Consider the following 16683-nt stretch of genomic DNA (forward strand, 5'->3'; position numbering starts at 1 on the left):
CAGGAGCAGGGACTGAGCAACGGGAGCTCATCCCTTCGCAGGGAATTGAACCGCCGACCTCCTGATTGGCAAGTCCTAGGCTCTGTGGTTTAACCCACAGCGCCACCCACGTCCCTGTAAGAGGAATAGGGGTCTCCTAACAACTCTCAGCACCCTTAATGAACTACAGTTCCCAGTATTCTTTAGGGTCATGATGGCTGAAGTGATATCACAGTGCTTCAAATACATAGTGCGGTTGTGGCCCCTGGTATGTGTGCACAAGAAAAAAAGACTGTTCTGCAACTGGGAGCGGACAAATCTGCCTTTTTCAGTTTCTCTCAGTTGTTATTTTTTTTCCAATCCTGTGTTCAGTTCACTCCACTTCTGCATCAGTCTGCATTTTTTTAAAAAAATGCACAAAATTCATATAAATTTTCTGCACTTCTCTTATTATACATGCATTTTGTATGCATTTTGATTTAATATACACATTTTTGCAAGCAATTTATCCATAAATGCATATCTGTGCACTTTCTAATATACGCATTTCTGTATGCATTCATTTATTTATTTATTTATTTATTTATTTATTTATTTATTTATTTATTACTGCAGAACTGAATGGCAAAATTCAAGAATTTGTTTTGCAGGGGCTGTGCCAGAATGGCAACTAGACATTCAGTACTGGCAACTGCAAGCTTGGTTTAAGGAGACATTTGGCACTTAGCTTATATATCTAAGTTTCTAACAGCATGCAAACAAACATAAAGCTTTCAAACCACACACACACACACACACACAGAGGGAGCCCGTGTGGTGTAACGGATAAGAGTGTTAGAGAGCAGGATTCGAATCTGACAGAGGACCTATTGCTCTCTGGTACCACCCGTGGTAAGTGTGATGGGAGCTGTGGTCAGGGAACACATGGAGGGCTAGGGAAGAAGAGGACCCTCCTGACTTTGGGAGATGGGCTTCTTCCAATCCCAGGAGACCACTGTGGTTTAAACTCAACATATGCTAATAGAATTCAGAATTTCTCACCAGCATACAGTGTTGTGTAGTGGTTAGTGTCTGGCCTGGGTTCGAAATCCCCACTTAGCCAGGACACTCACTGGGTACCTGTCAGGGAACTGACATCAGAGCAACGGGAGAAGGAGAGGCTCTCCGATTCTGCAGGGGAAGGTACCAGCACAAGGGGGAGACGTAGCTTGATAGAGGGGGGAGGAAATCAGCGTAACACCAAGGATCCAGGAGAGCAAATGGGAGAAGAGGGGGAAGGGCTCCGGGATTCTTCCTTGGAAGTCAGTGAGGAGAGCACTGGTCCTCCACTACCCACGCCCTCCCTGCGCAGGAGACTCCCGCGCAATGAGAGGCGGAGACGATTGGGTGTCAAACAGCTTTTATGCTGGCTAAGATTTAAGAAACGCCCACAGACAGATTCTGCTAGCGACTGAGGCAGCCACGCTGAGATGGGCTGTGCAGTCAGGACGGTTTAAACTATGAAACCAAGCTTCAAAGTGGGAAAGTTTACGCACGAGTAACTCCCAACCACTACAGTACCCTTGGGCCTATCCCTCACTCTCAGCCTCACCTACCTCAAGGGGTTGTTGTGGTGATAAAGTAGGGGAGGGAAGAACCATGTACTCCTGAGAGCAGTGGTCCCCTAACTTTTTCAGCCCACTGCCCCATTGGTTCCATAAACTCATCTCCAGAGCCCCCTAACGTACGCTATAAAAAACATTCAGAACTGCAGTTTTCATAACCCACTAAGGAATATACATAGTAAAATTTGAAACAGCAACAATTAATTGAACATTTATTCGAAGCCCAGTTAAAACTGTTTGGTTTAACTGATTCAACAAAACTGATGAACTCGATCCACTGATGCCAGCTTTTCAAAACCTGATGGTAATTTACCCCGGCAGAGCCCCTCTGCTGCCTCCTTACCTCTTAGTGCTCTCCTAGGTAACCCCACTGCCGCCGCCCCCCCAGCAGTAACACCCACTTTGGAAACTACAGTCGTACCTTGGTTTGCAAACAGCTTAGTTCTCGAACATTTTGGTTCCCGAACGCCACAAACCCAGAAGTGAGTGTTCCGGTTTGCGAATTATTTTTGGAAGCCGAACGTCCGATGGGGTTTCCAGTTGGCTTCCTGCAGCCAATCAGAAGCCGCGCTTTGATTTCCGAACGTTTTGGAAATCGAACAGACTTCCGGAACGGATTCTGTTCGACTTCCGAGGTACGACTGTACAGTTTGCACCCTGAAGTGAACGCAACCTGTGTCTGCGTGTGCGCGGGTCACGATTCGCCGCTTCTGCACATGCGCGTGATGTCATTTTGACCATCTGCGCATGCATGAGTGGCGAAACCTGGAAGTAACACATTCCGTTACTTCCGGGTCGCCGTGGAGCACAACCCATAAGTGCTCAACCTGAAGCATATTTAACCCAAGGTATGACTGTACTGCCTTAGAGGAAAAGGTGAGATAGAAATGTAACAAAATAAGCAAATAAATACATCTGAGGAGTGCAAATCTAAGCTGGGAGGCCTTTCCTGATCTTGGGCCAACAGTTAATAAAAGCTTTGCACATATGTCATCTATTTCAAAAGGAGGGGGTGAGAGAAGTTGGTGTTCAGGAACAACTTTCTCCTTCCCCTTGGGAGAAAGCTGGCCGGCCGTCTCTCCCCGCTGATCAGAACTGGGACTTCCTTAAGTGCTGTTTAAGCACTCCAGAGGGCCTGTAGTACAAGGCAAGCATTCATTTATATTTAAACAATGGTAACAGAGAAGAGAGAAGACTGCTGAGCTTGGCGCTGCAATCCCTGCAAGAAATTCTGGCAGGTAGCTACAGTAGCTGTAAAAGGATTTGGATAAGGAGAAGTGAGGGGGGGGTAGGAATTGAGCGAAAAAGCAGGGAGAAAGTTGGAGAAAGGAAACAGCAAGGAGATTGTAGCAAAGGAGAACTGCAGGAAAAAAGGAAATGGGAACAGAGAAAAAGAGAGGCAAGAAAAAGTAATGTAGCACTGCAGAACTGGGCAAAAGTTGAAAGAATGGAGAAAAGCCTCTAATTTTCCCAAGGATTAATAAGACCCACAATATCCTTGTATTTGAACTCAGAGGCCTTCCGTTTTCCTGGGGGTTGGTGTGGGTGATTTGCTATTGCACCAACTATTGCACCTCTTTTTAAAAATAAAAATGGTTTTCATAATTTTGTAAAAAAAGGCAAATGTATGCATCCTAACACATGAGGAAAACACAGCACATTGATTCAGAGTACCGGCGCCTCATTTTAAAGCACAATAAACCCTGCTGTGCAAACCTACAGCTCAGTTGGCAGTGCGTGAGACTCTTAATCTCGGGGTTGTGGGTTCGAGTCCAGCACTGGGTGAAAAGGGGGTTGGACTAGATGACCCTTGTGGTCATTTCCAACTCTACAATTCTATGATTCTGTGATAAGATCAAACATATGCTGCCTTGGGTTCCTTGATGGAAGAAATATGGGCTATAAATGTAAGATACGTAAGTATATATATTATGGCAAAAATCTGCCACCTTAAAACAACTGTCTAAATTAGTGGCATAATTTTGACATGCGGTACAATTTTGCTACGGGTTTACTCAGACATACAGTCCAGTGGGCCTTACCCCACAAGGCCATTTTTTGCAGGCTATTCAAACATGGTTAAGGAATCACCATAACGTCTGCACCACTCCTCAAAAACTGAGCCTAATTTAGGCCTCTGTAATAAAAATTATACGCCCAGATTTAAGAATCGCTCTCAGCGGCTATAAAGCTCTAAAAATGGGCTTGCATCAAGAAGGTTCTGGAGTCTGTGTCTCCTTTTTAAAAAAAGGAAAAAGCTGTAACCCTCCCCCCCCAACTTCACTCTCCTACCCTGTAAATCAAAAATGTCAGTAGAAATTGCTGCCCTTTATCACAAGTTATGGTTTTGCTGACAGTTTTAAAATTAAAAGCTATATCACTGGATGACTTGGAGTAACGCATGGCTGGACTCAACACACACACACACACACACACACAAAGGGGCAGTTATGAAGTTCCTAGGCAGAAAATATTTCTGTTCACAGCCTCTTCACTTGCTCATGCTAAGTTGGCAAGATCTCAGCAAAAATATTATTTCGCAAACTGGCAAGTCTTTTTGCTCGCAACTGAGCCGCAACGCAGCTCATATTTCACTTGATAGAGCACCCTGCTTGAGCTCCAAGGACAAAGTTCAGTGGATTTCGGGACGGTGTTGGATGGTTTGTGCTAAAAGCCAAGTCACAACGTTACAACAACAGCAATACAATAAATCCGTATTTGAGCTTCTTGCGGACAATCCCATGTGGAGGTGGAAACTGTGATTCCTAGATGAGACATGGCAGGTCTCATCCAACTGCTCCTAAGAATTTTTTAACTAAGAAGATTCTCATACAGTGGTACCTCAGGTTACATACGCTTCAGGTTACATACGCTTCTGGTTACAGACTCCGCTATCCCAGAAATAGTGCTTCAGCTTAAGAACTTTGCTTCAGGATGACCACAGAAATTGTGCTTCAGCGGCGCAGCAGCAGCAGGAGGCCCCATTAGCTAAAGTGGTGCTTCAGGTTAAGAACAGTTTCAGGTTAAGAACGGACCACCGGAACAAGTTAAGTACTTAACCCGAGGTACCACTGTACTGCCTTTCAATATGAAACTGCAACAATGGCCTCTGGAAACACAGCAGAATATTTTCCGACAACATTCTGACAAAATCGAATAGGAACATAGGAAGCTGCCTTATTCCAAGTCAGACAACTGGGTCCATCTAGCTCACTATTGTCCACACTGGCCAACAGCAGTACTTTAGGGTTTCCAGCAGTGGACATTCCCAGTTCCTCCTGGAGGTGCCAGGAATCAAATCTGGTACCCTCTGCACACAATGCAAGTGCTCTACCACTGAGCTAAGGTGTGCAAAACACGAAACCAGGAACGGCAGAGAATTTGTGCTAACAAATTCTAAAAAAGCCTAATTAAGTGAAGAATGGTTTAACCTGCTTCTGGAAGGGCCATGTTGTCTTCTAAAGGTGAGCATACCAAGGTTCTAAGACCGGTCCTAGACTTCATGAAAGTTGACCTAGGCTCCATGTACAGTGGTACCTCAGGTTACAGACCCTTCAGGTTACATACGCTTCAGGTTACAGACTCCGCTAACCCAGAAATAGTACCTCGGGTTAAGAACTTTGCTTCAGGATGAGAAGAGAAATCGTGCGGCGGTGGCACAGTGGCAGTGGGAGGCCCCATTAGCTAAAGTGGTACCTCAGGTTAAGAACAGTTTCAGGTTAAGAACAGACCTCCAGAACGCATTAAGTTCTTAACCCGAGGTACCACTGTAATTATTTTAAGTTAATTTAATTTATTAGTTTTATACACCACCCTTCCTCATAAGATCTCAGTGTGGTTGACAGAATACAGGATAAAAGCAAGTAAATAATTAGAAACAAAACAGCAAAACAGTAGCTTTTGGCTTGGCTGCTTAGTATATTTGGGTGTTCCTGATGCTGTTAAATCGGCATTTTCGGCATTTTTAAAGTTCTGTTTTAAACTATTAACTCCTTAAACCTTGGAAAATCAGCTAATAAGTGCCTTTCATAATACTTCCTTGGTTATATTCAGTACAAAAGACATCAGTTTAAAGTATCCTACCACTGGGTGTGGACAGTAACAGAAGCATGATTGAAGACTGATATATAAACATATATTGAAATCAAACATGTAAGACATAGCAAGTTCTGATGAGTTGGGTCTTAAATTTGCGGAAGGCGGTGTCATTTGGGATGGTGCCAAACTGTTCCTCCCAAGCTACCCAGAATCATAGGAAGCTTCCCACTACCAAGTCAGACCATTGGTCCATATAACTCAGTATTGTCTACTCTGACTGTTAGCAGCTTTTCAGGATTCCAGATTAGGGTCTTCCCCCAACCCTATCAGGAGATCCTGAGAATTGAACCAGGAACCTTCTGCAGCCAAAGCAGATACTCTTCCACTGAGCTACAAGCCTTGCCCATTCATTCTTAACAGACCTAAACCAACTACTTGCAGAGAGCTTTTGGTATTAGGCCAAGGGCCACATGAAATGAGGCTGGAGGCCACATGTGGTCCTTGGGGGGGGGGGGTACCCTGGCCCGACCCTTGCCCAAATAACAGTCCTATGTAGCCCAAAAATGCACCTAGAAGCCTAACAGGTATAATATCTCACTTTTTATTGCTCTCAGTTGTAGCCAAATAAGTCTTACTTGGAGCAGACCAACTGAACATAACAGAGCTAAGTTAGCTGCATCCATTAGTTCCAATGGGTCTACTCTGAGTAGGACTGACTACAACCCCATGTTTCTTGTTTCATAACAGGGGTCAGCAAACTTTTTCAGCAGGGGGCCAGTCCACTGTCCCTCAGACCTTGTGGGGGGCTGGACTATATTGGGGGGGGGGTGAATGAATTCTTATGCTCCACAAATAACCCAGAGATGCATTTTAAATAAAAGCATACATTCTACTCATGTAAAAACACCAGGCAGGCCCCACAAATAACCCAGAGATGCATTTTAAATAAAAGGACACATTCTACCCAAGTAAAAGCACGCTGATTCCCGGACCATCCGCGGGCCAGATTTAGAAGGCGATTGAGCCAGATCCAGCCCCCGGGCCTTAGTTTGCCTACCCATGCATAAGACCAAGGAAGATACAAAAGATGGTAGCCAATCTTAGTCCTACTCAAAGTAGACCTGCTGAAATGAATGAGCATGGCTGACTTACATCCGTTAATTTCAATGGCTCTACTCTGAGCAGAATTAACAATGGGGGATCCAACCCTAAGGCTGGAATCCTACACACACTTACTTGAGAGTAAGTTCTGTTGAACTCAGTGGGGCTTACTTCTGAGTAGACATGTGTAGGCTTGCACCTTAGATTGCCATTTGCAACCCATCACATTTTGCTTAATTCCCAAAACGTGACTCTCAAAGTGGGAGGAATTATGGCCTGAACAAAATTTTATTGAACCACAGAACCCAGAGAAAATTCAAATGATTGCACAATTTCTTGAAAAAACAGCCACACCTTCATGAGTTTTTTTTTGTGTAGGCTGCATTAAACCTGTCTTTCATTTCATGTCTCACCCTTAATTTAATGAGAGAGAAATCTCAGTCTTTATAATAACACATATTTAGGCTTCCTACACACTTTAAAATTTTATTGCCAACTTCAGCATAACTTGGAGATGAAGAAATGTCTCTTGTACCCAAGACTTCAACTGTTCTGGTTCAAAAAGGGGAAAGCAGAGATAGAAACGCTGTAAAATTTTGTGATCCCTTCCCGATCACTAAACATGAGAGATCAAACTGCGGGATCACACATACAAACCATGCCTTACATGCAAGTTTCCCAACCACACAAGCTCAGCATCGCAAAAGACTGTTGAACCTACATGAATTCCATTTTTTAGAAATGCATTAATCATTTCATTAAATTAATCAATAAAACAATGGATGCAATCGTAATCAAATCTATAATTATTCAGTTTTCCTATCCCTAGAGGGAAAGGGAAAGGTAAAGGGACCCCTGACCATTAGGTCCAGTCGCGAACGACTCTGGGGTTGCGGTGCTCATCTCGCTTTATTGGCCGAGGGAGCCGGCATACAGCTTCCAGGTCATGTGGCCAGCATGACTAAGCCACTTCTGGCGAACCAGAGCAGTGCACGGAAACAGTGTTTACCTTACCACCTGAGTGGTACCTATTTATCTACTTGCACTTTGATGTTCTTTCGAACTGCTAGGTTGGCAGGAGCAGGGACTAAGCAACAGGAGCTCACCCCGTCACACGGATTCGAACCACCGACCTTCTGATTGGCAAGCCCTAGGCTCTGTGGTTTAGACCACAGCACCACCCGCGTCCTTCCTATCCCTAGGAAGTCCCTAAAATTAGTATGTTATCAGCTTTCATGGCCTTTCACCCCTTAAAATCTGAGCAAGGGAAATTTGTGTTATTAAGTTGGAAAGTCTTTACATATTTTAAGAATCATTCCAATCAAAATAAATTTCCAAGTAGGGTTTTGAATTTGTTTCAGTATAAAACATTTAAACCACGCTAAGGCTGCAACCTAAGTAAAGTGACTCAGTGGGACTTACTTCTGAGTAGCCAACATGCATAAGATTGTACTATAAATGTATTTTATTTTTCAATCACAGCCATGTATTTCACACAACTACTTTGGCCACTGGGAAAGAAAAATATAATACAGCAGGGGTAATTAATGTGGTGTGCTTTTTTTGTTTAGTTCCGCTTTCTAAATATAAGTCAAATGAACATGCTAAATTGGTAGAGACAATGTGAAGCTATCCCAGTTCAATCCACCACTCCCCTGAAAACCCACTGGACATGGTGGGACTTACTCCAGAGTAAACATGCATACAGTAGGTTTGTGTTGTATGCCAGATCACAGCATCTGATTCTGGAGTCGTCCTTTCCAACTTTAGAATCTTTGATAACTGGTTAAAATTAAAATGCTCCTAAACTCAATTTGAGAACTCTCATTTAAAAACCCATAGAAAAGGGGAAAGATCAGCTGCTGGAACAACAAGATTTCTGATCTTGTGAGGTCTACTTGCAATTAAGAATAGGAAAAACAAAACGGTTCACCGTTTCGCTTTTCTGCATCTACTCACTTGGCTTTTATGGAGGTAAAATGAATTCCACCTTTTAAATATTCTTTTTAAAAAAAACAAGACATGAAAACATAGGCTAGGAAATATCCATTTCATCATCTTTTCATCAAATATTGATTTTAATTAAAGATTTAAAGGTTTCCAATTAAAAATGGATCTCCAGGCCAGTGATCTGTTTTGGACTAATCGTCATGGCGCAGAACTCCTCACCGAGAGACCTGCTCCGCTTCAACCTTGGCAGATTTTTAAGGGTCATAAAATGGGTGAATACCAAGATTCTTCTTTGATTAACAGCCTGATCCTAAGTGTGTTTACTCAGAAGTAAGTCCCAACACAGCATTGGGATTGCAGTTCTGAAGACCAATCCAGTCTTCACTTTTACACAGGACTAAGTCCTTCCATGGAATTCAAGAGGATTTGACCGCAACAATGATAGCCCTAGACTTGAGTTAAATCGTTGAGGTTTTTGGTCTATTAAAAGGTAAAGGTAAAGGGACTCCTCACCATTAGGTCCAGTTGTGGCCGACTCTGGGGTTGTGGCGCTCATCTCGTTTTATTGGCCAAGGGAGCTGGCATACAGCTTCCGGGTCATGTGGCCAGCATGACTAAGCCGCTTCTGGTGAACCAGAGCAGTGCACGGAAACACCGTTTACCTTCCCACTGGAGCGGTACCTATTTATCTACTTGCACTTTGACGTGCTTTCAAACTGCTAGGTTGGCAGGAGCAGGGACTGAACAACAGGAGCTCACCCCATTGTAGGGATTCGAACCGTCAACCTTCTGATTGGCAAGTCCTAGGCTCTGTGGTTTAACCCACAGCGTGTCCCATGTTTAATTAGGCTGCCTGTTCCTGATCTTTCAGAGGAAAGAATGCTGGATTCCATCATGGCGAATGGACTCAGGGATGATGGAGTCATAATCCAACAACATCTGGAGAGAATCAGCTGGCCACACCTAGGGATGTTGGGAGAATTCCATCAGAAATGGGAGAGAAAAACCACTATAATCTACACGATTGCCCATAGTCTGGAACCCAAATCATGCAAGCCAATGCAAACTACTGTTGTGGTTTTAGTCCATAAATAATTTTGTTGTCTTGTGCATGGTTTTCATGTTTTCCTTCCAATGAAATCCATTGAATTACATAATTAATTGAAGGCAGCAACAAGAGGAAATCTTGGACACATCAAGAACCAAGTGTAAGAAACCAATTTTGGGGGAAACGGACTTAAAATGTGTCTCAATCTGTGGCTGATTTTGTAAAAAATTGGAAAACCTATAAAAACAATGTGGCAAGAAATAATAATAATAACATGATTAATTATATTAGTTTTGGCCTCCCCAGACACTCTAGGCGGCTTCCTACAAAATATTAAAATACAGTAATGCATCAAACATTAAACAAATGGCTTTAGATACCTATTGGGTCCATAAATTACTATATAGCAAATACTCAACACAAAAAATAGCGACAATTTCTTGCTGACAAAGGACAGCTGGACATATAAAGGGCCCCATTACCTTCAGCAGCTTAGGGCCTCATCAAACCTAAATCCGGCCCTGCTCCAGATGGTGGAGATGTCAGGTGCCATCCTGATGCCCAGGTATCTTCACTTGGTTGCAAGTGGCCAATAGTCAGGGGCAAAATGCACCTGGCACCTGGCTAATTTCGAACACTGTGTTCAAAGGTATACAAATGTACATCCATTGCTCCACCCCCATTTGCTTCTAGCCCCACTACCACTGGGTTGTGGCCCCTGAAAGGTTGCATAGAAGAGAGTGTGGCCCTCAGGCTGGAAAAGGGTTTCCCAGCCCTGGCTTGAAAGGGGGGGGGATGTTAAGGAGAAGCTTGATAGAATATGGATGGGCAACCTGTGTCAGGGATAGAGGGAGGCAATGGCACTCCTAGGCCACAGCATGAGGGAACATAGGCTATGCTGAAGCATAGAGTTGGAGTGAACTGCTGGTGACATTTTCCAGGCTTCACTGCTGCCAACTGGCTCAATAGCCAAGGCACTGAAAGGCATCGAAACTTGGAAGAACCACGGAAGAGGCTGGCTGCTGGACCAGACCAATGGAAGCATCCTGTTCTCAAAACCTGATGGCTGTGGGAAACCAGGGAGCAGGACATGAGCAGAACAGCTCTCTTCCAACTTGTGGTCCCCAGTAAAAAAGGTAAAGGTAAAGGACCCCTAGATGGTTAAGTCTAGTCAAAGGTGACTATAGGGTTGAGGCGCTTATTTCGCTTTCAGGCCAAGGGAGCTGGCATTTGTCCATAGACAGCTTTCCAGGTCAGGTAGCCAGCATGACTAAACCGCTTCTGGCACAATGGGACAGTGTGATGAGTGCCAGAGCTCACGAAAACGCTGTATACCTTCCCGCCGCAGCAGTACCTATTTATCTACTTCCACTGGCATGCTTTCGAACTGCTAGGTTGGCAGGAGCTGGGAAAGAGCAACGGGAGCTCACTCCGAGGCGGGGACTCAAACCACCAACCTTCTGATCAGCAAGCCCAAGAGGCTCAGTAGCTTAGACCAGAGCGCCACTCGCATCCCTGGTACCCAGTAACTAGCATTCAGAGGCATACAGTGCTGGAGGTAACACACAGCCATCATGGCTAGTAGTCAACCAATAGGCTTCTCCTCCATGCCTTTGTCCAATCGTCTTCTAAAACCAAAGCGCCACCATCCAAGCTTTGGAAAACATGTGACACACTTGGCATAAAAGCTGGCCCATACTGCAGTAACAGTTTTCAAACACACACACACTCGTCACAAATACTCTCTCCCTGCCCCCAAAATAATAATTATTGGAAGACAGAAGCATAAAGTTATGGCAGAATTGATTTAGGTTCCATATCCATCAAACCTCCTGAATTCTAAAAATGCATGAAATTATTGATGAAGTTAGTGCAGTAACTGCCTCCCATCAAAGGAGGATATGAAGGTCTGAGATGGTTTTTTTGGTCAATGGTTTCAGAACATAATCACAAAAGGCCAACATTTTGGGCTCATACAAATGTAAAGGCCAGTGCCTACATTTCTCAATAGCTGCAGGAGGCTGGCTCCTACAGATTTTGTTCTGGACCCAGTGCCAGTCTTGTGGATCAGTTTTGTCCAAAAGAATGGAGGAGGAAGTGGATTGCAAAGTTGCCAACTTTTTAAGCATCCCCCGTTCTCCTGCCTTCTACAGATACCTGATCGGCAGAGATTAGCAGCTGGCAACTTTCATCCTTTCCTCGCACTAAGAAGCTCCACCTGCTAGTTCCTGTACTTCAAGCACATACAAGAAGGAACAGGATTGGGATTTATTTTTAACTTATCAGTTGGCACCCGTAAGGGGATGGGCCTATTATCTCAGATGGCAGAACACATGTTTCCCATGCTGAATATCCCAGGTTCCATCTCCCTCACCTTCAGGTTTCCAGAAAGAGATCAGATTGTGTGGAAGATGACACCCAAAGGGCCAATCAGAACAGACAAAAGAACTGGATATGTCAAGGAAGGATTCTGGGGCTGCCTGCTGCCTGGGTCTCCGCTAGAGCATTATAAATGTCCCCCCTGTGGATGCATCCGTGGGAACATCAGCATGCCTACTCAGAAGCAAGCCCCACCGAGTCCAGCGGGGCTTTCTCCCGAGAAAGCCTGCAGGCGCCTGGAACCTTAGTAGCAGCGACGGGCGACAGTAACCAAGGGCGCAGATGGTGAGGGCCGGTGACACGGCGGCGCTTTCCCCCCGGGGGCCATCCCTCGGGGTGGGGGTGGGGGGACACCCCTGCGGGGTGACCGGTGTGCGTGTGTATGTGCGAGATCGCACCGGTACCTTCCGAGCCAAGGCGTTTCTGTCAGCAGCAGCAGGAGCAGCAGCAGCGCCCACAGCTACTCACCGGGTGGATTAACAGCCGCCGGCGTTGCCATCTTGTCTCTGGAAGAACTAAGATAAATTGCGAGCTGGGGGCAGCTGGAGGGGGCTGGCTATAAGGTGGACCGAGGAGGAGGAGGAGGAGGAGGGCTGATGCTCTGCTGCGCAGCCCAAGGAAGATGGGGAGGGACGGGTCGGAGCCGCCTCCCCGCCCGCAGCCACACAAAGGCAGGCGTCCGCGCAAGGGGATCCGCGCGCGCGGCGAGGCTGGGAAATGCAGCTCGAGGCGCGCGGGCTGCTTGCGCGCGGTTAGCCAAGATGTCTGATCTGATGAGAATCCCTTTTTTTTCCCTCTCCCTTTTTTTTTGCAATCGCTTCTGCACATGCTCAGCGCGCGCGCACCCCTCCCCTCGCTGCCCACCTCAGTCCGAAGTGAGCATGTGCCAAAGAGCCGCACATGTGCGTTGGCCAAGTGAAGCTGCTGCCCTCACTCTGCGCCCTCAGCCTCGCTCGCTTGGGTACCTCTGCCTCTCCATCAAGGGCGCACGCTGCCGCTGCGTGTCATATGCCGCTAATACGCAATGAAAAAATAACCTCAAACGCTGTAACGTTTAATACATTTAGTGTCATTACTTACTGCTAAAGTCCTTCTGAGGTTTTTTTTTACCCGCTAGTAAGAAAAAAGTATGTCATGCAGAAAACATAATGCATACAGTTGTGTGAGAGTGCTATACCTTTGAAGCACATTCTTCCCCGCAAAGAATTCTGGGCACTGTAGTTTACCCCTTAGGTAAAGGGACCCCTGACCATTAGGTCCACTCGCGGACAACTCTGGGGTTGTGGCGCTCATCTCGCTTTACTGGCCAAGGGAGCCGGCGTACAGCTTCCGGGTCATGTGGCCAGCATGACTAAGCCACTTCTGGTGAACCAGAGCAGTGCACGGAATCGCCGTTTACCTTCCCGCCGGAGCGGTACCTATTTATCTACTTGCACTGATGTGTTTTCAAACTGCTAGGTTGGCAGGAGCTGGGACCGAACAACAGGAGCTCACCCCGTCGTGGGGATTCGAACCGCCGACCTTCTGATCGTCAAGCCCTAGGCTCTGTGATTTAACCCACAGTGCCACCCGCAACCCCTTATGGAGTTGCAATTGCCATCAACCCTCAACAAACTACGAGGCACAGAATTCCTTGAGGGGATCAATGTGCTTTAAATATAATACACAAACAAGTAAATTTATGTTTCATTATAGTACTTAACACTGTGAGTTTGAGAGGCAGGGTTAGGCTATATGCTTGAGTCCCCTTTCTAATTCCTGGATCCAACAAGACTTCAATTGCTGGAATAGCCAGGGCAGCTTCTTGGGGAGGTAATGGCCCCTTCAGTATGGCTCATTAAGGTAGCAAAGGAAGTGGCTCTGTGCCAGAAAAGAAATAGATGGGGGGGGGGCTCCCTCAGCTGTCTGTTATTTAGAAGGCAAAGGCAAAAGTTGGTGTGTGAACTAGAAGTGTGAAGCTGGAAGCAGGCTGGGCAACTGGAGCGACAGAGCCATGCCTGATCTCTGCTGGCATCTAAGGCTGTGGCTATGGGAGAAGCAAGACTCTCTTGGGGTGTTAATCCTGTGAGCCCCTCCAGCAAACGCTCACATTGTATATATGGGCAAATATCCTGCATTTCTCAACCTATTTATTCTGAGTGGACAATGTTTATGATTTGATAAACAGCACAAAGAACTTCATTGACTGGTGGAAAAGAAGTGTAAATAATAAAATGGGGGTGCCATTCATTATCCTAGGACAGGGGTTCCCAGACTGTGGCCCATGAACCACAGTAGTCAGTGAGCTCAGTGAGGTCTGTGGCGTGTTTGCATTAAATGAGAGTAGCAGTGTGGTGTAGTGGTTAGAGTGTTGGACTAGGACCAGGGTTCAAATCCCCACTCTGCCATTAAGCTCTCACGGGTTGACCTTGGACCAGTCACTGCCTCTCAGCCTAACCTACTTTACAGGGTTGTTCTGAGTTGTAAAATGCAGAGGAGGAGGAATTCGTAGGCCACCTTGAGCTTCTTGGAGGAAACGTGGAATATAAAGGCATTTTAATATATCATATTGATTTTAAATGCAAATTGTGAGACAAGGTAACAAAGAAAAGAAGCAATAAAAATATAATTAAAAACCATGCAGCATCTAGCATGGCACATTACAAGTGTTACACTAGGCAGAAAATTCATTAAATAGTTCTCAAAGATCATCAATCATTTTCAAGTGGTCCAGCAGGGCAGACAGATGTGGCGTTTGGGAACTGCTGTTTTAGGCTGTGCCAGAAGCCCTCCTCCCAAACAGGTAGCTTGTCCCACCCTCTCCCTTGCAGGAGCACCAGAATTTAACTGAAGGACGGGCACTATTCAGAGACCTTATGTAACTGAAAAATACAAACAAGGCTGCAATCCTAAACTTGCTTATTTGAAAATTTATCCCATTATCAAAATCAATGCTTACTGTTTAACTACATATTGATCTGTTAAACTTATTGCTCTGTTGAGAGTATTTGCTTTGAACTTAAATTCTAACAAACAGAGAAAAGTGTGAAATGTGCTATTATTTATGCTTTGGAAAGCTACAATTCCTGGAGTGGTTTAACAATCAATCCATCTTCCCAGGGAACTCTGGGAATTGTAGTTCTGTGATGGGCATAGGTGGTCTGCTAACAACGCTCAGCATCCTTGACAAACTACAGTTCCCAGGATTCTTTGCAGGAAGCCACGGCTGTTTAAAGTGGACTGCTTTAAAGCAGGCAGGGCATAAGGAATGCAGTTTAGTGGGTGCTGCTAAAAGAAGCGAACCAACTCACAGGAGTAAGGAGCAATGCAAGGCAGGATAGGCCTTTCATTTACTGGATGAGTAACCTACAGTCTCCTAGTCATTAAGATGCAAATTGGAATAGAGGGCTATATTTCATCACGCACACTAGGTCAGCTTTGGCAGAACAATAATGAGCTGCACCATCCTGAGAAAGTGCTTAAACTCTAGCCCCTTAATACTTTATTGGTTTTATATATATACATATAATTTTAAGAAAATGATTAATTAAAAACATTTGAATATTGCACAATATATTTTCTGCACCTCTCTCTTTGGGAGGTTAATGAAAACTCATAGGACTTCCTTCTTTCGAAAACTATAAAAGGAGAAATGAATATATTTCCTTTAAACTAGGGGTTTGCCTTAGAAACAGCCGAACAAAATTAGATATGGGTGATCTGCGATCAATGCCCCTGATCCCCTAGCACTACAAATCTATTGCAATTCTGGGGCAGGAGTCAGAAAGACTCCCATGACTGTTCCACCAAACAAAACATCTCCAAAGACTCACAGATCTGGGTATATTTCTAAAAGATTTACATGTGTACAGGAAAGATGGTCTCTGGAGTTGGACTACAAGTCCCATCATCCACAGCCAGCTAGCTGGCAAGAATGATGTGAACTGTAGTCCAACAACAGGTTATCCTCCATGCCAGCTGGGATCCAGAATATTGTGAGGGATTAATAATAATAATAATAATAATAATAATAATAATAATAATAATAATAGCACCCCGCTCATCTGACTGGATTGCCCCAGCCACTCTGGGTGGCTTCCAACATATATAAAAACATAATAAAACATTAAACATTTTTAGAAATCCCTATATGGGGCTGCCTTCAGATGTCTTCTAAAGATTGTAATGTATAGTTATCTATCTCCTAAAGGAGGCATCTCCAAGCTCAACCCTCCAGCTGTTTTGGAAATACAACTCCCATCATTCCTGACCAATGATCCTGTTAGCTAGGGATGATGGGAGTTGTAGTCCCAAAACAGCTGGAGGACCGAGTTTGGGGGTGCCTGTCCTAAAGTGATGATTCCCCCTGCCCCTTCTTAGCAGCACTGTAAACAAGTCCCTTATAAGATGTAAACATTCGGAAATCTGGTTTTAAATGAGACTTGGCCTCTCCATCTTTCTAACAGCAACTCTTATTATGATGCCAATGACATTTCATGTGTAATTCAATTTAGCCTTGTAGATGAAAGGAGAGAGGAAAAACTCTCAACAACACTCCAGTCCTAATCAAACCCCTCAGTTGTATTGTTTTATCTTGAGCAGACT

General features: G+C 44.9%; 1 protein-coding gene across 3 annotated transcripts in view; it reads right to left on the reverse strand.

Annotated features, from left to right (window-relative positions):
• Positions 1 to 12897, reverse strand: part of ARNT2 (aryl hydrocarbon receptor nuclear translocator 2) — a 152264-nt gene extending 139367 nt beyond the window's left edge. The window contains exon 1 of one of the 3 annotated variants that reach the window (XM_081171129.1): positions 12568 to 12897. In XM_081171129.1, the coding sequence (XP_081027255.1) occupies positions 12568 to 12598 (31 nt within the window). In that variant the 5' untranslated portion in view covers positions 12599 to 12897. Of the gene's footprint in view, positions 1 to 12503 lie in introns of all 3 variants that reach the window. The other 2 variants (XM_081171128.1, XM_081171130.1) reach the window with 2 other exon arrangements.
• Positions 12898 to 16683: the final 3786 nt, after the last annotated feature.

The sequence above is a fragment of the Podarcis bocagei genome (genome assembly GCF_964188305.1).
Source record: "Podarcis bocagei genome assembly, chromosome: 14".
NCBI lineage: Eukaryota > Metazoa > Chordata > Lepidosauria > Squamata > Lacertidae > Podarcis > Podarcis bocagei.